At 34.8% G+C, this 22,297-nt stretch overlaps 2 protein-coding genes across 2 annotated transcripts; both read right to left on the bottom strand.

Annotated features, from left to right (window-relative positions):
* Positions 1–10,877: 10,877 nt before the first annotated feature.
* On the bottom strand, positions 10,878–12,321 carry LOC138305617 (zinc finger protein 235-like). Its single transcript, XM_069245917.1, has one exon. It carries the CDS (start codon positions 12,195–12,197, stop codon positions 10,878–10,880), a length of 1,320 nt encoding a protein of 439 aa, XP_069102018.1. The 5' UTR covers positions 12,198–12,321.
* Positions 12,322–17,866: 5,545 nt separating this feature from the next.
* Positions 17,867–21,196, bottom strand: LOC138306253 (zinc finger protein 234-like). The gene has a single exon (XM_069246649.1). The coding sequence runs from the start codon at positions 21,148–21,150 to the stop codon at positions 19,399–19,401; it is 1,752 nt and encodes a 583-aa protein (XP_069102750.1). The 5' UTR covers positions 21,151–21,196; the 3' UTR covers positions 17,867–19,398.
* Positions 21,197–22,297: the final 1,101 nt, after the last annotated feature.

The following is a 22,297-nucleotide window of genomic DNA, read 5'->3' as shown; positions in this document are numbered from 1 at the left end:
AGGAGGTATTCAAACCTAATATTAGGCGTTAGGCATTATGTCTTTCCCTGTAGTATTTATCTATTTCTCATAATTATTATTCTATTTATCTGTATCTAACATATTTTATGTATTTATTCATCAAATGAATATACTGTTGTTTGGTTCTGTACCATATCCAGTATAGTCCTTTTTCAATCTTTAATGTTAAAGACCGACAAGGAATAGGTAATCGGTTCAGACTGTAGGTCGGTGGTTTTCATTGGGATACTCTGGGTTCCCACAAGTAATTGACACATCCCTCAATGACCATGAAACCTAATCACTCTATATAAAACACTATCTGTTTTTGTGTTCATTAATCACCTACTTTCACTCATTAATTTTAGTCATCTGATCATTTAACCACATTCCTTTATTAGTTTCTTCTGTTTCAGTCGTGCTTTGAATATATTGTACCTTTTGGGCCGACAAGTTTAGCAGCTTATGCCTGACTTGAAGACAGCGCCAAGGAGAGTTTACACATTTCATGAAAATTCTAGACATAGTTGCTTTTCCATAAATGACCTGAGTATGAATTCGTGAGTATATTTTTTTTCTCTCTATATGAATAGTCGAGTGAAATTCGAGTTATCTCCCTTCCATGTACATAGGTCCCTGGTAAACCGGGTCACTTAGCAGTCGGTTGGTGTAAATATTTCTAGATGTGACTTGTGTAATGCTTACACTGCCAGATCATATGAGTGTAAGATTAGTTTTATTCTATTTTTAAAAATCATTTTCTTAATAATAGGCACGTTTTTGCAGTTCTGGGCAGCTTTTTGGGTTCAAATTTTGTTCTAGATTTGATCTTTTCTGTCCCTGGGAATCCTCCAGAGGTTAATAATTTTCTTTTTTTACATCAATTGGTATACATCTGTAATTTTGGAATCAGCTCATTAAAAAAATCAGGGCAAATTTGAGATTTTTGAGGCTGTTTTTTTGCCATTAATTATTTGTAGTACCATAATTTCTCTGTGTTTCATCAGATATATTATGACATAATACATATGTATGTTATATTCATTTCTTTATGATATTGTTTTGTTTACTAAGTTAGACTTATATATTATTGAGCCAGTTCTGGAATTTTGCTTTGCTTAAATGCTCAGTTCTGATCTTCAATAGTTTCCATTTGGGGGTAAAGAGTAATCTCCCCCTGTTTATATCAGTTGTTTACATTTCCATGTAGTACACTAACTATACTATAATTATAAGTAAAAGCCAAAAGTCAAGGTTCTCAAGTTCTATTGCGATATTTAAAGTCTCAGTTCAAAATTGTTTCAATTCTCGTATTTTATTTCTTACAGGAATCCAAATCGTTGCACACAGCTTACAGTACAAGACCAACCCATACAGCGTGGAAACTCTCATTTTTGAATCAAACCTTATAGACATGTGGCTTTTCAAAAATGGTAAATTTGAAAAAATATGTAAAATGCTAAAGGGACTGCAGAATCAAACCAAAAATAGATTCCTGGAAATCCCCTTATGGGTACAAGATTTCATAGAGAGGTGAATCAGTTTCAAATGTTTAATCTGTGGGTTGGGAAATACATGAATATGTAAAATATGTAAAGAAATCTTTAAATGTCTTATTCATAACATAGAAATTTCTCCTCTAAATGCCGCAAAAACAAGTTCAATGAAATCATATTATTTTCAGCAATGCGTTCATTTCACTTTCAGCATCTGAACGAAATCTTTGCTTTCTCATTCTGTATGTGTCTCTTGAAAATGCTTTCCAGAAAATAATCTCTTTCTCAATCTCTCTGTTTCTGCTCGAGTTTTAACGGAATTTACGAAATCATCTTAAACTAAGCGTCTGAATTTTCCTCTTGATGCTAGAGCTTAACTTGTTTCTCAAAAGCATCACTTTCCCTGCCTCTCCTATTTCCTGATGATGTGGGTCGAGTTCAACCGCGCCGAGCCAAGTCTGTGTCGCGCCGAGTGGACCAAAAAACCCCATGGATGCGGAGCTGGCCGCCCGGCCGAGCCGAGCCAACCGAACAGAGCCCTCATCTCATCCTATGTTTTCTCATTCTTAAGCTCTCCTGGCTTAATATATTCCTTTATTTTTCTCATTCAAAAGGTTCAAAAACAGTCTCATTTTAAGAAACTATTTTTTCTTCTGGCTATGCGGGTATACGAAGTTCAACGAAATCACTTCAACTATTGGCTTATTGTATTGAGGTCCAACGAAATGTCTTATTCATAACATAGTTATTTCTCCTCTAAATGCCGCAAAAACAAGTTCAATGAAATCCTATTATTTTCAGCATTTCTGTTTTTTTGGCGATATGACATTCAGGAGTTTCAGAATATATGAGATTATGGAGTTTCCAGAACTGTCTACTCTCATCATATATAGTCCTGCTGGTGATACGAGAATAACATAATTCAACGAAATCATCTCACTCTCAGTTCATCTGCTGGCGATGTGGTTTTAAGGAGTTTCAGGAAATATCTCATTCACAACATCGCTGTTTCCTTTGCTGATGCAGATTTAATTGTTTTGATGAAATCATCGCAGCTTTAGCTTTCCTAATTCTTATATCGACTGAGGCCTACACTGATATCTGTTTCTGTTGGTAGATGCGGGTTTATTTATGGACTCTCAGAAAAATAACCTAAGGAGTTCCCAAATAAGTTTCACTCTCACCACCTGTGTTTATGCAGGCGATGTGGGCAACATCAGTTCAACGATATTATCTTCCTCTCAGCATCTCCGTTGCAATGCGGTTTTAACGGTGATTCAGAAAACTGTGTTTTCAGATATTACAGGAAATATATCATCTCCCTTTCTTCATTCGATGCGAGTTTAAAGGATACAACAAAATCATCTTTCTTTCAGTATCTCTCCGAAATCTTTGCTTTCTCATTCTGTATGTTTCTCTTGAAAATGCTTTCCAGAAAACAATCTCTTTCTCAATCTCTCTGTGTCTGCTCAACTTTACGAAAATCATCTTAAACTAAGCGTCTGAATATTCCTCTTGATGCTAGAGCTGAACTTGTTTCTCAAAAGCATCACTTTCCCTGCCTCTTCTTTTTCCTGATGATGTGGGCCGAGTTCAACCGCGCCGAGCCAAGTCCGTGTCGATCCGAGTGGACCAAAAAACCCCATGAATGCGAAGCTGGCCGCCCGGCAGAGCCGAGCCAACCGAACAGAGCCCTCATCTCATCCTATGTTTTCTCATTCTTAAGCTCTCCTTACTTAATGAATTCCTTTATTTTTCTCATTCAAAAGGTTAAAAAAAATGTCTCATTCTAAGAAACTGTTTTTCTTCTGGCGATGCGGGCATTCGAAGTCCAACGAAATCACTTCAAATATTGGCTTATTGTATTGAGGTTCAACGAAATGTCTCATTCATAACATAGTTGTTTCTCCTCTAAATGCCGCAAAAACAAGTTCAATGAAATCATATTATTTTCAGCATTTCTGTTTTTTGGCGATATGACTTTCAGGAGTTTCAGAATATATGAGATTATGGAGTTTCCAGAACTGTCTACTCTCATCATATATAATCCTGCTGGTGATACGAGAATAACATAATTCAACGAAATCATCTCACTCTCAGTTCATCTGCTGGCGATGCGGTTTTAAGGAGTTCCAGGAAATATCTCATTCACAACATCGCTGTTTCCTTTGCCGATACAGATTTAACTGTTTTGATGTAATCATCTCAACTTTAGCCTCCCTAATTCTTATATCGATTAAGGCCTAATGAGTTCATCTCACTTTCAGCATCTGAACGAAATCTTTGCTTTCTCATTCTGTATGTTTCTCTTGAAAATGCTTTCCAGAAAATAATCTCTTTCTCAATCTCTCTGTGTCTGCTCGAGTTTACGAAAATCATCTTAAACTAAGCGTCTGAATTTTCCTCTTGATGCTAGAGCTGAACTTGTTTCTCAAAAGCGTCACTTTCCCTGCCTCTCCTTTTTCCTGATGATGTGGGCCGAGTTCAACCGCGCCGAGCCAAGTCCGTGTCGCGCCGAGTGGACCAAAAAACCCCATGAATGCGAAGCTGGCCGCCCGGCAGAGCCGAGCCAACCGAACAGAGCCCTCATCTCATCCTATATTTTCTCATTCTTAAGCTCTCCTGACTTAATGAATTCCTTTATTTTTCTCATTCAAAAGGTTAAAAAAAACCTGTCTCATTCTAAGAAACTGTTTTTCTTCTGGCGATGCGGGCATACGAAGTCCAACGAAATCACTTCAAATATTGGCTTATTGTATTGAGGTCCAACGAAATGTCTCATTCATAACATAGTTATTTCTCCTCTAAATGCCGCAAAAACAAGTTCAATGAAATCATATTGTTTTCAGCATCTCTGTTTTTTTGGCGATATGACCTTCAGGAGGAGTTTCAGAATATATGAGATTATGGAGTTTCCAGAACTGTCTACTCTCATCATATATAATCCTGCTGGTGATACGAGAATAACATAATTCAACGAAATCATCTCACTCTCAGTTCTCTGTGTCTGGGCGATGCGGTTTTAAGGAGTTCCAGGAAATATCTCATTCACAACATCGCTGTTTCCTTTGCCGATACAGATTTAACTGTTTTGATGTAATCATCTCAACTTTAGCCTCCCTAATTCTTATATCGATTGAGGCCTAATGAGTTCATCTCACTTTCAGCATCTGAACGAAATCTTTGCTTTCTCATTCTGTATGTTTCTCTTGAAAATGCTTTCCAGAAAATAATCTCTTTCTCAATCTCTCTGTGTCTGCTCGAGTTTTAACGGAATTTACGAAATCATCTTAAACTAAGCGTCTGAATTTTCCTCTTGATGCTAGAGCTGAACTTGTTTCTCAAAAGCATCACTTTCCCTGCCTCTCCTTTTTCCTGATGATGTGGGCCGAGTTCAACCGCGCCGAGCCAAGTCCGTGTCGCGCCGAGTGGACCAAAAAACCCCATGAATGCGAAGCTGGCCGCCCGGCAGAGCCGAGCCAACCGAACAGAGCCCTCATCTCATCCTATATTTTCTTATTCTTAAGCTCTCCTGGCTTAATGAATTCCTTTATTTTTCTCATTCAAAAGGTTAAAAAACAGTCTCATTCTAAGAAACTGTGCTTCCTCTGGCGATGCGGGCATACGAAGTTCAACGAAATCACTTTAAAAATTGGCTTATTGTATTGAGGTCCAACGAAATGTCCTATTCATTACATAGTTATTTCTCCTCTAAATGCCGTAAAAACAAGTTCAATGAAAGCATATTATTTTCAGCATTTCTGTTTTTTTGGGGATATGACATTCAGGAGTTTCAGAATATATGAGATTATGGAGTTTCCAGAACTGTCTACTCTCATCATATATAATCCTGCTGGTGATACGAGAATAACATAATTCAACGAAATCATCTCACTCTCAGTTCATCTGCTGGCGATTCGGTTTTAAGGAGTTCCAGGAAATATCTCATTCACAACATCGCTGTTTTCTTTGCCGATGCAGATTTAATTGTTTTGATGACATCATCGCAACTTTAGCTTCCCTAATTCTTATATCGATTGAGGCCTAATGAGTTCAACGAAATGATCTCACTTTTAGTATATCTGTTTCTGTTGGTAGATGCGGGTTTATTTATGGACTCTCAGAAATATAACCTAAAGAGTTGCCAAATAAGTTTCACTCTCACCACTTGTGTTTATGCAGGCGATGTGGGCAACATCAGTTCAACGATATTATCTTGCTCTCAGCATCTCCATTGCAATGCGGTTTTAACGGTGATTCAGAAAACTGTGGTTTCAGATATTGCAGGAAATATATCACCTCCCTTTCTTCATTCGATGCGAGTTTAACGGATACAACAAAATCATCTTTCGTTCAGTATCTCTCCGAAATCTTTGCTTTGTCATTCTGTATGTTTCTCTTGAAAATGCTCTCCAGAAAATAATCTCTTTCTCAATCTCTCTGTGTCTGTTCGAGTTGTAACGTAATCTACAAAATCATCTTAATCTAAGCGTCTGAATTTTCCTCACGATGCTAGAGCTGAAATTGTTTCTCAAAAGCATCACTTTCTCTGCCTCTCCTTTTTTCCTGATTATTTGGGCCGACAACCGCGCCGACCAAGACCGTGTCGAGCCAAGTGGACCAAAAAACCCATTGATGCGAAGGTGGCCGCCCTGCAGGCAGAGTGTCCTCATCTCGTCGTCGTCGTCGTAATCTTCTCGTCATCGTCATTATCGTGAATGTCATCATCCTCATTATTTTTGTCATCGTCATTTTCATAGTCATTTTCATCTTTGCATCATCATGATCATATACTAGCACATCATTATTGTCATCACATCATCATCGTCCTCACATCGTCACCACCTTGCATCATGATGTCCGCCATTATTGTCATCATCAATCATCATCACCACCACCACCACCATCATCATCATCATCATCATGATTATCATGATGTGAATGGGTCATAGTCTCGATGATGAAGATGACGAGCCTACTGAACATTTGTAACTGATATATATATATTCCAGTTCTGTTTGACCAGACGTACCGTAAGCAGGACCGGAAATGTTACATTTGACTTCGGATGTACACAATCCTCGGGGGTATGTGGTTCTGTTATCATTACTTATGTATAGATGTATTCCATTAGTTTTGTTTTTTGGTTTTCTTCTAACGTCGAGCATTCTACAATTTTTGTATAATTCTGGAATAATAGCACGTAGTCATAGTTTGTATTCTTTCCCTAGCTCTCATATAAGCATTGAACGTCTTTCCGTTAGGATTCATATCCAAAATGAACGCCAACTGGACAGAGCTAGCGCGCTTCATATTGAATTTGCCTCTTTCAATTTAGAATTCATATTGGCTGTGAATGCCAATTGAAAGCCGTTAAGTGCTTATATTTACATTCGGTATATAATTTTACGATAAAATCCCAAGGTATGGTGCATATCTAATGAATAAAAAAGCATTATCGTCAAAGACGGAAGAGCCATTTTAACAGCCATCTTCCGTGATCGCTTGCACGATAATTGCGACGTCACATTGATAATGACGTCATATCAAGCGGATGGCATTTCAGAGTCTGATGAATTTAAATTACCAAAACATTACCTAGTACAATTGAAGTGGGTGTGGCCAATTCCGTAATCGGACAAGTACTTGTATTTAGCCACGTGCACCTGTTCGTACATGTACACGTTGGTTTCCATGGTTATGGTTAATTTCACGCTTCCAGCTAGACCATTATGTAATATTCATTCATTATCATTATCACAATGTTGTTTTTATAATTTTAACTTAAAATAGTGCAGCAGCTCATCATCCTTACCAACAGTTGGCCGCAAAAAGGAGATTGACAATAAAGGCAGCTATGTCCGATGTTGTGATGTTTCACTAAGCGGCCTAAGTCAGGGACTAAGCTTAGTCAGGACTAACTTCGAGACTAGACTAACTCTCCGACTCAACTCCGTTTCACTAAAGGATGTAAGTTAGGTCTGACCTAAAGTTAGACTGAAATCCTAGGCCTGGCTAGAAGCAGGCCTAAGTAAAAGACTAAGTCTAAACTATCATCGTGATTACACAAGATTGTCAATTAATCATGCTTAAACTCATATTAAAGATGTATCACTTCAAAACGAACACTGTTTTGATGATTAAACATGATTTACTCTCATGAAAACACCACCAATAAGCAAACATCGTTCTTCTAACAGACGAGTCGAATGTACGCCATTTTAGGCAATGTTAGTAGTTAAACCGGAAACCGGGATAAAAACTCCGGCCGCGACTATAGGAACCAAGGTTTCATGATATCTAAAAACAGCAAAAACTATACGTTTCAAAATATTATATAAATGCTTGCATACTTATTGATATGAATTTGTCTTTTATTTCTTTTGAAAAAATATTTCAAATCCAAATAACATAATAAAAAAGTGCGCGCGAGGGTGTCTGCCATTTGCATAATAGTATAAGTTTATAAATACTTAATTTACTGTAATATATTAGTTTATACATATAGCTAAATGAAAATTGAACAGTGAGCATAAATAATTTATTTACGGACTGAATTTAACAAATCGCATGTTTATCAAAAAAATAATAATTGAGTAAATAAAAAAAATAGATGAAAAAACAATGTTAATAAAAAAAAAAGTCTAATATATTGTATGGTGACTGGACTGGTTTACCATCTATGGTAGCTCAATCGGTTTATGATTTGTAATATTACTTGGACATAAACTACATCCGGGGATCCTCGTTCCTGCCGCTAAATTTCCACCTTTTGTTAGATCATCTTTATAATACTTAAATACCTCAAGTCCCTGTGATAAATAGGGAGGACAAATAGTCGGTACGTTACAGTAGATCACCGGAATTTGAGAATTAGAAAAAGTTTGTATCAATGTTGACCCATCAGAGTGTTTTAGAAAATTTTAGACGTACGTTTTAATGATATAGATAAAAAAAATCGGTATAATCGGTAGCCTAATAAGCATATTTTAATGCTAAATAGTAACTACCCAGGAAGATAGATATAAATTGTTTCAAAACTGTCCCTGACGATCATTCCGCTAAGGTCATCATTAATCAACGTATAAATGTTAGTTTAAGCTATATGTATAAACAATTGAAAAAAAATGAAAACATGTGACTACAACCTCGAATAAACATGTTTACAATTTATATTATTTTTCGAAAATTGAAAAGGTAACATTATGTATAGATAATTCATTATTTCCCATTGCAAGTACGTATTGATTCAAAATGGTAGCTATATGTTTGTAGAAACTAAATTGTAAAAAATGTAAACGGAAATCAAATTTCTAATTTAACTTATGAAGTATATAATTATAACATCGACCTTAGTGTAATAACAATTTCATCTTTCAATTAAACTGTATGTGCCAATCACTCGGTTAAAATTAGATGTGAAAGCCACTGGATTAATATAATCTTACACGGCCCTATCAGGTGGACAGGGATATCTCAACCCGAGTGAAAGAAATTTTGACTGGTCAACTGGAGGCGGGATAACCTGTCAAGTACGGGATAATTATTCTCCCATACTTCACAGGGATTTCCCACGGTTGCTAGGGAAAAGATAACATTTTTCTCTCTTTTTTAACAAGAAATGGTGAAAGTTCAGTTGATATGACCGTCGATGTGCGTAAAAATAGTCACCGCATGTATTTATGACGTCATTGTCTAGCGCTTGTGAGCTGTCTTTTTCCTACCCCGGGAAACGACAAAGTTATCATTTCCATAGTAACGGCGTGAGATATCCCTGTCCACTTCACAGACCCATGTAAGATTCTATTAATCATCAGGTTTAACATGCAAGTCTCGTGACTTTATTAATCATTTGTATAAAGACATTCGTTGTTTTTGATAGAGAGCTGACTGAACCCTACTGGACGTTGTTTTTTATAGAGAGCTGACTGAACCGACTGGACGTTGATAGAGAGCTGACCCGACTGGACGTTGTTTTTGATAGAGAGCTGACTGAACCCGACTGGACGTTGTTTTTGATAGAGAGCTGAACCCGACAGGACGCTGTTTTTGATAGAGGCTGACTGAACCCGACTTGACGTTGTTTTGATAGAGAGCTGACTGAACCCGACTGGACGTTGTTTTTGATAGAGAGCTGACTGAACCCGACTGAACGTTGTGTTTTGATAGAGAGCTGACTGAACCCGACTAGACGTTGTTTTCGATAGAGGGCTGACTGTAACCAGACTGGACATTTTGTTTTGATAGAGAGCTGACTGAACCCGACTGGACGTTGTTTTTGATAGAGAGCTGACTGAACACAATTTCCAATGCCTAGATTTTCAATAGATTGAAGCGACAGATAAATACACACATAATAGACATATAATAAAGAATAGACACATTTATTTCAGTTTTATTTAAAAAGTAAAATTATATGTGTTTGTTCGGGTTTTTCATTTAATCATGGTTTTTTTGTTATAAAGAAGAAACTGTTTTTGGCATTGTTTTCAGCATATTTACAATTGCACTACCGATGAAAACGTAATCAGTATCACCACTTCGATTTATTTGATTACCATGGAATGATTTTGAAAAAGACATGACAAGTTATTTTAAAGTTTGGTAATATTTACCTTCTCGCTAACCTAAATTCAATATCAATAGCCCGATTGTTTAAATTATCATTTATGACACACTCTTGCTTAGTATAGATGTTTTTTTGTTTTTAAATTAATGTTAACAAATACAATTTACGAAATTATAATCTAATATATATATATTATAAATCCATCATATCTTTATTACAATATTTGCTTATATAAAACCGATAATATTTACATGATATTTCAATTCTAGCGTGCAGAACTAAAGTGTCTCTATAATAAAAGTGATAACAAATTATTTCACACCTGAACGAGGCAAAATAGAAATGGGGTTTAGATATACTTACCAGCTTTATATGTACTGTACACTCACTGAACAAATAGCTTTTTACCTTGGTACATTTGTATACATAAAATATGTTCATTTGGATAACTACAGTGGAACTTGGTTGATACGAACTCGGATAATTCGACAACCCGGCTTAATACGAAGTGCTTTGACGGTCCCGTCTGAATACCCTCTTTTGTAATTTAATTAGACCAAACAATATCTAATACAAATCAATTTTATGTCACATCATTTTATTAGCAAAACTGCAATGTTCATTCTTTATTCGGGGAGCCACGATTCTGCTCTAAAATAATTACAGTATATATATAGAATAACATTTAAAATACATTTTCTAAAAATACATTTTAAATTTTTGTTATTTAAGAAGCCCATTTAAAGCGTCATTTTATAGATTATTACCTGAGGCGGAAATCGCTTTCATTTCCAATACGGTCAAGATACTTACTACTTATTTGGCGTAAAACTGTGATTTTGGACGAGATACTTTAAACTGTACTTTGTCACTGATACACCACTCTCAGACACAAAGACTTTCATTCCTGGGTACTTTGTATCAGTATCTCCATCATATCTGCATTCATTTTCATTATCCATTGATAATATAGACCTATCAGTCTGCTGAATGTCAGAATTATTAGCAACAGTGGTCTGATGATTTGTCTTATCATCAACAATAACCTCGCTTACTAATGTATTACCAGTTGTCTCTTTTGTGGTATCATTTAGGTGGGGCATTTCCGATAAGTAGTTTATATTGATATTATTTTTAGAACGATGACTCATTTTGTAATGTACCTTTTTCTGTCCATTTAGTGTAGATTGATGCTTTGTCGAAATATCACATTTGTAAGGCGTCTTTCTGTTATCTTTTTTGAGATGTAAATCGACATTTTGTGCAACACGTGACTCATTATCATGAATATCTAGTTTATGTGTTTTCCGCTGTATATGGGTCTTGTGGTGTGTCTTAAGGCTAGCTTTGTGACTAAACGTCTTTCCACATACGTCACAATTGTAAGGTTTCTCACTTGTATGTGTCCTGAGGTGATACTTTAGGGGACCTGCCTGACTAAACCCCTTACCACAGACATCACATTTGAAAGGTTTCTCTCCAGTATGCTTCCTAAAGTGTTTTTGTAGGTCACCTGCCTGACGAAACCCCTTACCACAAACATCACATTTGTAAGGTTTCTCTCCTGTATGTATCCTGAGGTGTGTCTGTAGGTTCCATGTCTGATTGAACCCCTTACCACATACACCGCATATGTATGGTTTCTCTTCTGTATGTGTCCTGAGGTGTGTCTGTAGGTATTGTACCATTCTGAATCCCTTATTGCAAACATCACATTTATAAGGTTTCTCTCCTGTATGCATCGTGATGTGTTTCTGTAGGTAACCCCCGTCACTAAACCCCTTGCCACATACATCACATTTGTAAGGTTTCTCTCCTGTATGTTTCCTGAGGTGTTTCTGTAGGTTACATGCTTGACTAAACCCCCTACCACATATATCACATTTGTAAGGTTTCTCTCCTGTATGTGTCCTAATGTGAGTCTTTAGGCTGTGTGACACACCAAACCCCTTTCCACATACACCACATTTGTAAGGTTTCTCTCCTGTATGTGTCTCCATGTGTTTTTGTAGGTGTTCTAGCCGATTAAACCCCTTATTACAGACATCACATCGGTGCGTTTTTCCTTCTTTTTGTGTCCTTAAGATTTTCTCTGCGTCTTGTCTTTGTGGGTTAGGTGAACTGGCGTCCATGACTATATCCTTTAACACATAAATCAAATCGCTGATCTCTATATCCGGTATACTTTTTTGTATACTCACTTGGACTGTTTAAGACAACTATGCCGATGACACTGTCAGTATGATTTTCCACGTTGTATTCTCTCAATGTTGCTCGTAGTAAAATTATTCACCGACCAGTCCTGTATAATATCAAAATAAAAGGGTTCGTATAGTTTTATATTATATATTTATATAAATTGTTATTAAAGATGTGAGTTTTAATATCGAAATGAAATGGTTCATATGATTTATCTTTTTTATAAACATGTATAATAATGAAATATGTGTGTTTTATTTGAAAATTAAATTGAGAAAAATGAAAAGCAACGATGATTCTGATGAAGAATATTCCAGATATGTATTTACATATATTAATTATCTATAAGATAATTATTGGCTTATAAGTATAAGTTGTAAGTAACAAATCGAACCTATTTTTGAGTTGTTAATGTAAAATAATGTACATAATTTTAATATAATTATATGTACTACAGGGTTCAGTTTTTCAACCAATTTTCGAGGTTTATTGTGGGGAAGACTATATTGTTTTATTGAGCTTGTGTAATGATATTTTATCATATTCTGAAATTTCCAATTATATTTTAGGTTTGTGACAAACAAGCAGGTTTTGGAAAACTTTTCAACTCGACTCGACTATGACTTAAGCATCAATAGATAAGATTAATTTTAACTGAATCATTTTTTGCAAGATTTTATTAATATATTATTTTCAGTTTTCTTAAATATAATAGAAAGTGAAAGTCATCGTGGTCTAAACTTAGGGAACTTAGATCCGTCATATCGATCCAGTTAGCGTTTGAAAGTCGTATTATTTGAAAGCTTCGGAATGATAATGAATAACCGGAGCTGACAATTTACAAGGTTGAGAATAAAAGGGACAAATTGGACAGGATTAGATAGAATATGACAGGATCGGAGTAGGAAATGGTCATTTAAAGTTATATGTGCCGTATTTTTCATACTCACGAATCAAGATGAGCTTTTAATATGTTATTAATCACCAAAAATTACCAACTTTTTGAAAATTACAGTACTTCCAATGCATAGGTTATAATTTTACATGTACAAATAAGGGCTGAAAATGATTTTTTGCCAAAAATCATTTATTTACATTGATAGTGAAGTGAGATGAGTACATACGGGACCATGAAGCCATCTTGTGGTCTACAATTTCATGTTACATTTTTACATTTTTCTTTGTAATTGTAAAGTGATTTCTGAACGGATGTTTCCATGTAAAGCATAAAAACAACAATTTTACAGTACAAAATTCATCTGAAGCCATTTGAATGATTTTGACAGCTTTTTTCATCAAACCTTATGGTTCTTAATAGATTAACGATGAAAAAATAGCATGTCAAAATTTTCGCCCAGTTACGGCACATATAACTTTAAATGACAAATATGCATTGTATTCAAATGAAACGTTGGCAAAGGACTGTTTCAGCTACACCATTGAATTTTGGTTACCAATCAATTAAACAAACCTCGTGTGCATTTTGTGATATTGTGACAAAATGTGTGCAATATTTTTTAAAATCCAAAAGGTCCCAGGGGTCTGTTTTGATTTGAAATTATATAAATTTATGGCCAATTTCGTAAAACATTATCCTATTCAGAAAAATACACTTTTTTAAAATGAGTTTTGTTTAATTTTTCGTGTACAGATTCAATGGAAGTTATAAAAGGTGCTTTCAAACCTCTCGAAAATTTTTACATAAAATCATTTTAAAACAACATATTTTTCGATAGGACAGAAATGGTATTAATTTGCAGAATCGGCTTTTCACAATAAGTCTGACAATTTATTCATTTCAAATATGAATCTGAATATGTCGCTTGTGAACAAAACAACAAATGATATAATTCTTCAGTAATTTTTTTTAAATTTCATAATATCAAACGTAATCTGTGCCGAAATGGCCTCATGTTTGCAATAATATCAGCATAGGCAGGGATGAAGTTTTTTAAAACACGATCGGAGATAAAAAAAATCGCATGTTTTATTCATTTTTACACGGCTGAAAATCTCGTTACAGAGCCGAAGATAACATAAAAATCAAGACTAAAAAATGATTTGCTGTTAATTAATAAGACTTGTTTCATTTAATGAACGTCTGTTTGAATCTAGATTTTTGTCTCGCCTGCAACGCAAGGGCGACACTTAGGTATCACTATATGTCGGCGTCGGCGTCGTCGGTGTCGTCGTCGGTGTAGGCGTCCGGGAAACGGTTTCCGTGCGATAACTTATTTTTTTTGTCCGATTTCAATCAAATTTAGTTTACTGCTTTATATCAATGAGTTCTCGGATGAGTTCGATAATGGTCAAAATCCGTCAATATTTACAAGAGTTATGGAACTTTAAAATCGTCAAAACAGATAAATCCATGATTTCCGCTAGATAACTTAAATATCTATTGTTCAATTTCAACAAAAAATGGTGTGTTGCTTTATATCAATGAAATCTCATATGAGTTCAATAATGGTCGAAATCCATCAATAATTGCAAGAGTTACGGGACTTTAAAATCGTCACAACAGATAAATCCATGGTTTCGTCTCAATAACTTTAGTGTTTATTGTCCGATTTCAACAAATTTGGTATATTGCTTTATATCAATGAGATCTTAGATGTGTTCGATACTGGTCAAAATACGTCAATATTTGCAAGAGTGACGGGACTTTAAAATCGTCAAAACACGGTTTCCGCTATATAACTTCAGTATTTATTATCCGATCTCAACCAAATTTAGTATATTGCTTTATATCAATGAGATCTAAAAGGGGTTCGATACTGGTAAAAATCCACTAATATTTCCAAGAATTACATGATTCGATAACTTCACCTAATTATTTACAATATTTTCAACTGGTAATAACTATTTTTTATGATGCTGTGCAGGCGACACATCCACTTCTTGTTATACGAACTCTAATAATATAGCTCGTGTCTTTTGTAACTTTTAAAAAATAACTCATTCGTGTGGAATAAATTCCATATCCAACAGCCACTCGTTGTGTAACCTCAATTAACTGTATAGTAAGGTATAAAGAATAATAGAATATTTGCTGGGATATGTTGGAATACCACTTTAGATAAACAGACACATCATTGTTTGATCATTAAACCTGATCTTTATAGCACTTAAATCGACAGTGAAGATTAATATGTAACTATATTGTTACAAGAATAAAATGTAATGTAACATTTTAACATATTTTTGATATGTCTAATTACTTAAACACACTGTATCTTAAATTTTTGCTTTATCAAAATCAGATGTTGAAAAAAGACTCTACGAACTTCATAAATCATTGAGTTGGATACATAAGTAAACAAATTAATTTAATTACAATGTTGGATTAATTAAGATAAAAGCTTACAGGCGCATTACCTTTAAAATAACACGAAGCTCCCTTTTTCCTGGATAAAAGATCGCTCTATTCTCACCATTGTCTGGATAAAATGGAGTTCCGTTCTCACTACTCAAGACCTTAAGTATCGTGTGTAAACGTGGTTATGGCACGATATATCATATCCTTTATTGCAGTACAGACTAGCCGGGGGTTATTATTTGTCTGCCAATCAAAGTCTGGAGAATAAAGTCCGGATGTAGGGAAGGTAATCCCTGTAATCAGACAGCTATTATGTGATTGACATTACCTGAAGCTTAATACTCATAAAAATCACCTAAGGTCATGTTATATGTAGTCTTCGTAATCAATTTTTAAATTGCATTTAGAGATCTTTGTTTTTTTCTTGAAACATTAGCTTATGGCGACTTTTCTGATTTTCAATAAAAACAAATGACACTATTTTCAGATATGCATATCATTATTCATTGTTATAAACAGGTTGCTGTTTTCAGGCTAATAATCTGATCAAGTGAATTTAACATAAAATGAATTCAATATATGTTATTAGAAGTATGTTAAAATGGTAGTCTAACATATTCCAATCATTTTCGTGTATTTTCATGCATTTTCTAGATTGGAATTAACTTTTAAACATTTTTCATACATTAAAAACCAACATTCAGCAAAATTCCCCATATAAACTTTAGGTGATATTGTTGGTGGTTAGGAGTTGCTAGTGATACACATAAGTATCCCATTAAAAAGAATAGATCAAAATTGTGAAGTTCAAATGTTCCAGAAAAATATAAGGACTAATTGTTTGTGTTTCCTTCGTCAATTTTCATTATAATTAAAACATATTACATTTTACAAATAGAACATTATAGCGGTCATTGATAAGGATGTTATGATAAAAGAGTTACTCCCCTTAGTTTTATAATTCACTGCTTGTTTTCCTGTTATAATATAACCTAGATGTTGTTTTTTAAATCAAAATATTGGGTGAGCACAACATAAACAATCCATAATATTTCATCGCATCATACCAATGTTTTTACACAATTATCAATTTTGTTCCGATCCTTCACATATCCAATCAATTTAGTCATTTTTACATTCTAAAAATTATATCTACATTTCTTAGAATGTAGGCAATAATATAATCAGTCGTTTGCTCATTCATATCTATTGATACATTAAACAAAAAAGGTTTATTGATTCTGTACATATTTAACATTTTTTGATTTTACGATGGTAAAAGTGTAAACAAATCCTCGAAGCAACCCTAAATATGTAACGGCGACTAAAATATCACGAAAGGATCGTCGAATATAGCATAGATAAAATAACGTACTCTAATATCAATAATTGACTGATTTCCATTTAGTTTTCGAAAATGTGTAGCTTGGTAATTTTACATCCAACAATATTACGTTATTTGAATATGTACAAATTGGAACCTTAAAATTTGCTTTGGTAAATGTTTTAACAAATTATCGAAGATATACCCAATATACCATGGCGAAGAAACTGTCCCGGATCGAGCCGTGATAGCTAGCACAGTTTGATAGTGCTAAATTGAGTCTAATTAACAGTAACTCATTTTCAACTGCTATAATCACATGTGTCATACTGTCATCAGGGGTACCGTCGGTCAGAACACCTTGCCATCACCCCAGGTCATTGCCTCATTTAACTCAACGGGAGTCAATTCACTTAGCATTGAACAACCCTCGCAGGCTACACAGTAAGAAAGTAAACTTGAAAGCTGATATTTTCTTTTGCGAGTTTATTTATTTTCAATTAGTTTTATGAAGGCAAAGAACCGTACTGAAATAAATCTTTTTTTATTGAAATGTGTCTTACATCTACATGTATATTCCGATTTACCAGATATTTATCTGGATTAACCAAGCCATAGTTTTACTGTATAATAATTTGAAAAACACTTCAGCTAACAAAATCCACAAAATGTACAAAAGAACATCAATTTAATTACGACTTGACCTTTCATATCGCTAGGCTAGGCCTAATTCTGATGTTTTAATGGAAATATTTTTGTCAGCTTTTCCTTCCCATTTTAATCAATTTAAAGGAGGATTTATAAACATTTTACTTTAGATATCAGAAGCAAAATAAATAGATCAATATATAAATATGCATCATTCTTATTATAATCAGTGAGGACACTTACTTTAAGTATTAATATATTAAAAAGAAAACTTAATATATTGTTCAAAAATGTTTTTATTTGTAGGTACCATTAATGAAATTTTAAGACCTTTGAGAATTCTTGATTGTTTTACATCTGATAATTCATTGAATCTTAAACGACCTTTAGCGATTTCTTCATGAAACTAGGAAATTTACAGAATATTTTCTAAATATAGATTTGTTGTTTTTCAATCAAGCAAATCATATTCATTATTTCAACATCGGCCGGATGTGTTGGTAGTCACAACACGTCTAACCTGGTAATCTATCTGACTGGGATGGAATCATGAAAATACACAGAGTAAAAGTACTTCTGGTGTCTTTTATCAAATGCGTGAGTTGATAAATACTGTGTATTTCTGACATGATTTGCTGATATGATAGTTTTATTTTTAGTTTGTGCATAAGATGACCATATTTAATCCAACAGGAAAAAAAGCTATGAGATACTTTACGATGGTGATTGGTTTTCAGTAAAATCGGCCAAAATACTGTGTATGCAAGATTGAAGTTATGTGCAACGTACTAGCCTCAAGCTATGAGATGTAGTGCACGGCTTTATCTCGTGGTAAATATTACCGTTCATCCGTTTACGATAACTACATTTGGGTACGTGATATAACGAGAACAGACCAAGCTTTTTTTATCTTTATTATCTAAATCTCTGTCTACATGTACATTTCATTATCACGATGTAAAAATGGAAACAATAAAATGATAACTATCTCAGTGGCGTACGAAGTTGTAGACTGGGTTGCCTGCCATAGTTTTTTCCTACTCTCCGTACTCTTTGCTCCGTAAATATGACAACCGGTCAGAGCTATCGATCTCATATATCAATTTGATTGGCTAGAATACAGGGTAGTGCGTAATTTATAACATTCAGGTGTTATTCTTTTTTTTAAAATAGTGTATGCATATTTTTGTAGAAAATACTAAAATTAACTTTTAGAATTTGCTGACCTCTAGTCTGCCATTTCCTTGTCAATTGTAAACAATGGCGTTTTTTTCATGTTTCTTCAGATGTAGATCGGCATTTTGTGCAACACCTGATCTATTATCATGAATATCTAGTTTACGTGTTTTTCCCTGTATATGGGTCATGAAGTGTGTCTTTAAGCTAGCTTGTTGACTAAATCACTTTCAACATATGTCGGGTAAGGTTACCCTCCTCTATGTGTCCTGATGTGTGTCTGTAGGTTAGATGTATGGCTAAACCTCTTATCATATATGTAAGGTTTCTCCCCTGTATGTGTCCTAAGATGTGTCTGTAGGTTAGATGTCTGACTTAACCTCTTATCACATACATCACATTTGTAAGGTTTCTCTCCTGTATGTGTCCTGAGGTGTGTCTGTAGGTGTTGTGTCTGATTAAACCCCTTACCACATACATCACATTTGTAAGGTTTCTCTCCTGTATGTGTCCTGAGGTGTGTCTGTAGGTGTTGTGTCTGATTAAACCCCTTACCACATACATCACATTTGTAAGGTTTCTCCCCTGTATGTGTCCTAAGATGTGTCTGTAGGTAAAATATATCAATGAACGCCTAACCACATACATCACATTTCTAAAATTTATCTCATGTATGTGTCTTGAGATGTCTCTGTAGGTTAAATTTTCTATTGAACTCCTTACTACAGACATCACATTTGTAATGTTTCTCTCCTGTATGTGTCCTGATGTGTGTCTGTAGTTGTTGTGCCACACTAAACCCCTTACCACATACATCACAATTGTAAGGTCTCTCTCGTGTATGTATCCTGAGGTGTTTCTGTAGGTTAGATGTCGTATTGAAGCCCTTACCACATACATCACATTTGTAAGGTTTCTCTCCCGTATGTGTTCTAAGGTGTGTCTGTAGATGACTTGTCTGATTGAAGCCCTTACCACATACATCACATTTGTAAGGTTTCTCTCCTGTATGTATCCTGAGGTGTGTCTGTAGGTTACATGACTCACTAAACCCTTTACCACATGCATCACATTTGTAAGGTTTCTCTCCCGTATGTGTCCTTAGGTGTGTCTGTAGGGTCCCTTTCACATTAAACCTCTTACCACATACATCACAGTTGTAAGGTTTATCTCCTGTATGTGTCCTAAGGTGTGTCTGTAGGGTCCCTTTCACATTAAACCTCTTACCACATACATCACATTTGTAAGGTTTCTCTCCTGTATGTTTCCTGATGTGTTTCTGTAAGCCATCTGAACTAATAAACCTCTTACCACATACATCACAGTTGTAAGGTTTCTCTCCTGTATGTGTCCTGAGGTGTATCTGTAGTTGTTCTGTCCTAATAAAGCCCTTGCCACATACGTCACATTTGTAAGGTTTCTCTCCTGTATGTGTCTTTAGATGATACTGTAAGCCATCTGAACTAATCAACCTCTTACCACATACATCACATTTGTAAGGTTTCTCTCCTGTATGTGTTCTAATGTGTCTCTGTAGATTTTGTTCCACACTAAAACCCTTACCACATACCTCACACTTGTAAGGTCTCTCTCCTGTATGTATCCTAAGGTGTATCTGTAATTTTTTTGTCTGACTAAACCCCTTACCACATACGTAACATATACAAGTTGTCTCTCCTGTATGTGTCATATAATGCATTTTTAAGGTTTGTCGAACGTTGAAACTCTTACAACATATATCACATTTGTAAGGTTTCTCTCCTGTATGTGTCTTTAGATGATACTGTAAGCCAGCTGAACTAATAAACCTCTTACCACATACACCACATTTGTAAGGTTTCTCTCCTGTATGTGTCCTGATGTGGATCTGTAGGTGTTGTGCCACACGAAACTCCTTACCACATACCTCACATCTGTAAGGTTTCTCTCCTGTATGTGTCCTGAGGTGTGTCTGTAGTTTACATGCCTTTTTGAACCCCTTACCACATACATCACATTTGTAAGGTTTCTCTCCCATTTTTATCCTTTGGTGTTTCTGTAGGGCACCTGCCTCACTAAACCTCTTACCACAGACATCAAATTTGTAAGGCTCTTCGCCGTTATGTGTCCTGAGGTGTGTCTTTAGGTGTTCTGTCCGACTAAATCCCTTACCACAGACATTACATAAGTGCGATTTTCCTCCTTGTTGTGTTCCAAAGATTCCCTCTGTGTCTTGTTGTTCACAAAACTCTCCACCATATAGATACCACCTGTAAGCCTGGTTTTCTGAATGTATCTCTGTGTGTTTGGTTAAGTGTCGTCCATCACTGGATGCTTTAACATACGAATCGTGATGTCTATCGCCGGTATATGTTTTTGTATGTTCACTTGGAATGTTTAAATCATCTATCCCGATGCTATGTTCGATATAATACTCCATATTGTGTTTTCTTTTATTGTTTCACTTAGTCAAAATACTCACTGATGATTTCTGCAAAATATCAATATAAAATGGTTCATTTAGTTTATCTTAAACATTAAAGGTATTACACAAAAATATGTCACAATATCAAAAATGCACAAAGTTTTCATATAATTGTCAATGCTTAATACATACAGATAGCATCAGTGTAGATTACTGTATATGCCATTTAAACCAATTAAAATATAAATAGCTATACTATCATTAATCACATAAATGAAATGAGTATCCTACAATCAATTCAAACTAAAACAGATTCCTAATATTAAAATCATAATTTAATTTAGGCCTATAATTTATAAATATTAAAAAAACAAGTCATTAAAACTACATTTAAATATTAATTAGGATCAGCGTTTCAATATGATGGTGATTGTGGCTTAAAATATGTAATTTTAGTTTTAATAAAACCAATTAGGAAGAAATATTAGCAAATGTTTTAAACCTGATCTAAAACTTATTTAATTTTATTGACTATATTCACCATAGCTTTGTATTGTCATTGAGAACAGATATTTTTATCATTTCAATCAGAGATTAAAATATATATGTCTCTGTTTCTATTCATTTTCGCTGCTGAACATCAATATTAACTATTTTATTGTTGTGGGAGTTACCTCCCTTAGAACAGCATCACCATAAAAGCTACAGAGCATCATATCCCGATAACCAACATTTTCACGTCATAAACATGGATTATTATCGGTCCAACTGCCACAAAATGAGCACAAATACTGCTTACACTCTTAATGTATACATCTCATTCAAGACATGTGTTATATTATCAAGATCCTGCTCAAGGGATCGATTTTGAAGACACTAATCAGTGGTGAGTCCATCCAATATATCGGTTTCTCAGACCACGTGACCACTGCTAGTATACATAATTATTCAGCTGCTGCGATAAGTTTCAATATAACTCATGAAATGAAGTTCCAAACGTTGAAGCGTTCAAGTGTGCACCGACCGCAGTAGTGAAACGAAGGGAAGTAACTCTTAAGAAATTTTCTCCACGTCTCAAGAATATGTTTTAGTATACTGAAAGGATTTCATATCATCTGTGACATGCAATATGTTACAGTCTAATAATTGAAAAAGGTAATAT

Source organism: Argopecten irradians, chromosome 13 (assembly GCF_041381155.1).
Source record: "Argopecten irradians isolate NY chromosome 13, Ai_NY, whole genome shotgun sequence".
Classification (NCBI taxonomy): Eukaryota; Metazoa; Mollusca; class Bivalvia; order Pectinida; family Pectinidae; genus Argopecten; species Argopecten irradians.
Note: the sequence above shows the minus strand (reverse complement) of the source record. Positions and strands in the feature narration are given on the sequence as shown.

What these genes read in the sequence shown, in the direction of transcription:
- LOC138305617 (XM_069245917.1), bottom strand. Translation starts at nt 12,197, where the DNA reads ATGGACGCCAGTTCACCTAACCCACAAAGACAAGACGCAGAGAAAATC.
- LOC138306253 (XM_069246649.1), bottom strand. Translation starts at nt 21,150, where the DNA reads ATGGAGTATTATATCGAACATAGCATCGGGATAGATGATTTAAACATT.